Consider the following 5,775-nt stretch of genomic DNA (forward strand, 5'->3'; position numbering starts at 1 on the left):
GGCTGCCTGCGTGGCAGTCTTGCATGGACCACCTGCTGCTGTTGTCTGCCCATGTGGCAGACATTGCTATAAGTGGCAGCCTTTATGGCTGCCCTGGCCTAGCCTGTGGCCAGGCAGATTTGCTCATGGGCTGTATAGATGCCTATAAATATATAATTCAAACTTTTGGCTGACTTGGACTAGTCAGTGGCCAGGCATAAGCTCACAGCTGTAGTTGCCAGTGGCAAACATACAATCGTGAAGTCCACAATTTTATGGCTTTAAAAGATTTTGGTGTACATGTACATCATGCTGCTGATGAGTTCCTGGCACATTCTTGTACGTGTGATCATTCCTATTCCTTTTAACCAGGGGCTAAGCATGGTGAGATGTCTGCACAGTGTTCCCAGAAAAGTGAAATCAAATGTCAACCATGTTACAGAACATGTGCTTTTCCTCTTCAACATGCAATTTAATTCCTGATCGGCAGGGGCACTATGCCCCTTCAGCTTGGCAGCATGTACCTCTTGATCTCAGGTTCATATTAACAAATTATGTAAACGTAACCATGTGAATCTCAAATAATGTATAGACCATGGTGCTGTAAGTTTATATCAAAGATATCATTTAAAAACTCTCTCATGTTAGCTACCTCCTGCCACCTGCCTGCTCCCGCATAGATGTTGGATAATATAATGTAAGGTGCAATGGTCTTAGCATCTTGCTCAAAATAGTGCTTTGCAGCACGTAGTCCTCGTTCTAGATCATCATGGATTCTGCAGGCACCAAGCAAACACAACCATGCCACAGCAGCTTCGGCAAATGGCATGTACTTCAGCAAGTCTTCTGCTTCTTCCAAATGTCCTGCACGGGCAAGGAGGTCAATCATGCACACATAATGATCCTCCGTATAGCTTAGACCATGATCTCTATTCATAGAAAGAAAGTAGTGCCTGCCATCATTAACGTTTCCTGTATGACTGCATGCAGTAAGAATACAGACAAAAGTGATCTTGTCTGGCTGCATATTTGCAAGCTGCATCTGAAGAAAGAGATCCAAAGCTTCCTTGCCAAACCCATTCAGAGCTAATGCTGCCATCATGGCATTCCAACAGACTATGTCTCGATAAGTTATTCTGATAAAAACATTTTTTGCATCGCTGGCGTTACCACACTTCCCATACAAATTCACAAGGGCAGTGCTGACAATCACATCATCGTCAAAACCAGCATCAACAATTGCACCATGGATCTCCAGACCACACTCCACTGTTGCCATGCTTGCACACGCATTGAGAATACAAACCAAGGTGGTTTTGTCTAGCGATACTGCTTCAAGCCGCATCTGCAGAAAGAGATCCAATGCCTCCTTGTCATGCCCATTGTGGGCCAAGGCAGTGATCATGGCATTCCAAGATATGGTATTACAACGGGGCACCCTGCCAAACATGTGCCTTGCATCATTAAGGCTCCCACACTTGCCATACATACTGATAAGAGCAGTGCCCACCCAGACATCTTGCTCATATCCTAAGTGAACAATGATTGCATGGATCCTTTTCCCGTCTTCAAATGCTGGAGGACTGGTACATACATCAAGAGCAGAAATCACTGTGATGTTGTTTGGTGAGATTCCTTCAAGTTGCACCTGGTTGAAGAGGTCTAGGACATCCTTACTGTGACAGGAATGGGCACATGCTGAAATCATCGCATTCCACGACACAATGTTAGGATGATGGATTTTGCTGAATGCACTCTTTGCATTAGGCAGACTGCTGCACTTTCCATACATACTGACAAGGGCAGTTGCCACCACTACATCTTGCTCAAAACCAAGACCAAAAAGAGTAGCATGCACCTTCTGACCCTCTTTAAAGGCTGTCAAAGTGGCACATGCATCAAGAGCACAGATAAAGGTGACCTTGTCTGGATTGACACCCTCGAGCTGCATCTGGTGAAATCGATTCAGAGCCATTTCACTATGCCCATTCTGCGTAAGCGCTGCAATCATAGCATTCCAAGAAACGACATCCTTTAGGGGCATTCTGCCAAAAACACTCTTCGCTAAGTGCAAATATCCACACTTACCATACATAGAGATAAGGCCATTCGCTACACTGATATCCCACTCATGTCCACTGTGAACGATCACAGCATGCAGCTTCTGTCCCTGGTCTAGGGCTCCCAAGCTGGAACATGCATCAAGAGCACATATGAATGAGACCCTATCCGGCTCAATACCTGCAAGCTGCATTTGGTGAAAGAGCTCCAGCGCCTCCTCACCATGCCCATTCCTGGAAAAAGCTGAAATCATGGCACTCCAAGAGACGACATCTCGATCTGGCATCCTGCTAAACACACTGCTTGCCGCATCCACAGCCCCACATTTCCCATACATATTGATGAGAATATTGCAGATCACAGTGTCATGCTCATATCCATTGTTAGTAATGGCAGCATGGATCTTCTGACCCTCCTCTAGAGCTGCAAGGCTAGCGCATGAGGTGAGAGCACAAATAAGGATCATTTTTTCAGGCTTTACATCTTCCGGGTGCATCTGGACAAAGAGATCCAGACCCTCCTTAAGTCGTCCATTCTGGGCATATGCTGTAATCATGGCATTCCACGAGGTAACATCGTGGTGATGCATTCTCTCAAAAACAAGCATGACGCTTTGTAGACTACCACAGTTGCCGTACATTTTGACAAGGGCATTCTCCATTACTGTATCTCGGTCGAATTCACTATCAACAATTGCAGCGTGAATCATCCGTCCCTCTTCTAGGGATCCCATGCGGGTACATGCATGCAAAGCGCAGACGAATGAGATCTTGTCCAGTTTCACGCCTTCAAGCTGCATCTGTCGAAAATAATTCAGCGCCTCCTCGCCACGGCCATTCTGAGTGATCGCCGTGATTATTGCAATCCAAGAAACGACGTCCCGAAAATGCATTTTCCCAAACACGCTACTAGCTCCACAAAGACTCTGACAATTGCCGTACATGTTGATAAGAGCAGTTGCCACCATGACATCCTGCTCATATCCGACATTAACAATGGCAGCATGGATGTGCTGCCCATCTCGAAGGGAACCCAGGCTGGCACAAGCATCGAGAGCGCAGACAAAGGTGACCCTGTCTGGGTGGATGCCTTCCAGCTGCATTTGGCTAGCGAGACGCAAGGCCTCGTTGCAATGCCCATTGTTTGTGAGCGCTGCAATCATGGTATTCCAAGAGACGATATCTCGGTAAGGCATTGTCCCAAATACGTTCCTTGCATCATGCAAATTCCCATTGCAAGCGTATGCCTTCATGATTATATTCCAAGAATAGGAATTGGGACAAGCTATTCTCTCAAAGACAGCTCGTGCATCCTCCAAGCTCCCGCAATTTCCATACATTTCGACGATACAATTTCCAAGAAACGTGTCGCGAGTGTACCCACATCTACAGATGGACGCATGTAAACTTCTGCCATCAGAAAGGGATTTGGATTTACCGTAACGCCTCAAAAGAGAGGCCCAAAGATGGAAGCCCGGTTGATCGCCACGCTCTCTAGTCAGGCTTGCAAGTGTGTGATCTTCGACGGAAAATGGGTTCGGTCCGCCGTGTTGCAGTGCTGAGAAACTGCTTTCGGAATCCCTGGTGGCCGTGCTGATTCCGAAGAAAAGAAGCTGCATTCCAAGAGTTTCTTGGACGGCAGCTGCAGCTACCCAAGTTGAGCCAAGTCCACGAGGATGCTTGAGAATCCATGGCGATCGCGCAACAAGTGCAAATCTCATGCCCTGTGCAACCGCTATCCTCTTCCTCAACCACTGCCGACACCATGCCTGCTCCTACTCTATTTAGAAAGCATACCTTCGATGGATGAATTTGAAGCATCCATTCCACGATGAGACACTTGTATGATGATTTTTTGAAGAATACTAGTAGGGGACCCGAGTGATGCTGCAGCACATATACAAGGGCTTTCTCGAGTTGCACATCTATTCTTGAAACCTCAACACAGAGCGAAGAGGGGGGAAATTGGAATCCAGAAGAGGGTTTTTCACAAAAAGGCTAAGAGAAGATGTGCATGAGGGAAGCCATGGACAATCAGGGAGCAACCTACACAAGGGTTTCCTAGCTCTCTCGCGAACCTTCTTTGTTAGCACTGCCCGCCGCTAGGGGCACACGAACTTGCCCCGTCTAAATCGAAACTTGCATAGAAGAGACTTTCTAAAAAGAAACCATATTCGAGGGCACTCCGTCTGGCAAGTCGTGCCTCTTGTTTTTCATTAACTGAGCTTTATAAAGGGGGGAGAGAGAGAGAGAGAGAGAGAGAGAGAGAGCTAGAATGGACTTGATTGTGTTTTTCTTGGTTGTTTACAAATCTGGCATTACCTGTCTACCCAAATTCAACTTCATTGTTCTAACAGCTAGTTAGTTTGGATGGTGGCAAGTCAGTAGACCCTGACCTCGGAGCTTGGACTACCTGATGGATTCGACACTATTGTAATGATTCTTTGCTTAATTTTGTAAACTCAATATAAAGAAAAATTCTATTGCCATTTCACTTGTTTTCCATACCAATTTTTTGGAAAACAATTGTGTCAAAAGTTATTTCAATTTAGTTTTCTTAAAGAATTTCAATCCATTTCTCATATACATCTTTTTATAATTATCCAAATGATTGAATTGAATTAATTGTATGGTTCATTTATTCTGGGGATTATTAAATCTAAACACACACACCGACCTCCCAACTAGCCTTTGGTCGGGCTAGTACCATACAATTAATTCATAATCATTGGATAGTCTTTAACATGGTCAATTGTTTGTTATTTGAATTATTTTGTGTCCCTTTCTTTTGATTACTAATAATTACTTGTTATTTGCGGAAACATTGGATCCAGAAACTTGATTATGCCTCTACTGTTGGCGGTATGCTTTATATCACTTTTACACTTATCATAGAGATCCTTTATTTTTGGCATTTACTATTAGGTGGGGAGTAAGTTCCACATGGTAGTGGGGGGACCTCCTCTCTTTTTGGTCTGCCCTTGGTCTTACCTCTGGGTTGGGGGTGGGCCATACACACACACATTAAATTAGCCTATTTTTTTTTCTCATTTTCACACACACATTTTCCATTTCTCCTATATATATGTGCACTTATGATTGCACATACACGCACCAACTTGTGCACACACACCCACATCCACAACTACAGGCAAACCCTGATAGCCTGTAAACCCTAATAACAGCTTACTGCTCTTCACCTTGTAGGTAAATTGTAGTTTTTTGTTGTCTTGGTAGTCAAACAAGGATGTGTGGCAATAGGAGTTGAGATTGTGATGGATTTTTGTAAAGAAGGTTCTTGCCATCTTAGTAGGACATATGCCAAATTTTGTTGTTTGATGCTTTTGACTTTAGGTCTGTACTATGCACTTTTTTAAAAATAGTTTTTAAGAAAAAAATTAGGTAGCTTGTGCTTTCCTTTTGCATTGTGTGGTATATACCAATTGTGGTAAGCTTATGGATGTAGTTTTGAATTTTTAATTTTGTCAGTGAATTCTAGGCTAATTTGTGATCATGATCCATGTGAGTAAATCCAATGCCCTACATTGCACTTTGTACTACCAATATCCTTTATGAATATTATCAAGTACAACAAAATTATGAGGGTGCCCCTTTCTAGCAAATGCAAGTAGGGAATGTGGCATCCACAAGCGTAAACTGCACTAAAAACCATCTCAACAACCCACAAAATCGTGATCCAAATTTACATTCAAAATACCAAATGAAAATGAATGAC

General features: G+C 43.9%; 1 protein-coding gene across 1 annotated transcript; it reads right to left on the reverse strand.

Annotated features, from left to right (window-relative positions):
* Positions 1-336: 336 nt before the first annotated feature.
* LOC147888241 (pentatricopeptide repeat-containing protein At5g27110-like) lies at positions 337-4,139 on the reverse strand. Its single transcript, XM_087393954.1, has 2 exons — positions 2,068-4,139; positions 337-1,980 (listed from the first exon to the last, which is right to left on the reverse strand). Exons 1-2 carry the CDS (start codon positions 3,758-3,760, stop codon positions 557-559), a joined length of 3,117 nt encoding a protein of 1,038 aa, XP_087250080.1. The 5' UTR covers positions 3,761-4,139; the 3' UTR covers positions 337-556.
* Between the last annotated feature and the right edge of the window lie 1,636 nt (positions 4,140-5,775).

The sequence above is a fragment of the Dipteris shenzhenensis genome, chromosome 22 (genome assembly GCF_047967505.1).
Source record: "Dipteris shenzhenensis isolate YYH24624 ecotype China chromosome 22, Dip_SZ_1.0, whole genome shotgun sequence".
NCBI lineage: Eukaryota > Viridiplantae > Streptophyta > Polypodiopsida > Gleicheniales > Dipteridaceae > Dipteris > Dipteris shenzhenensis.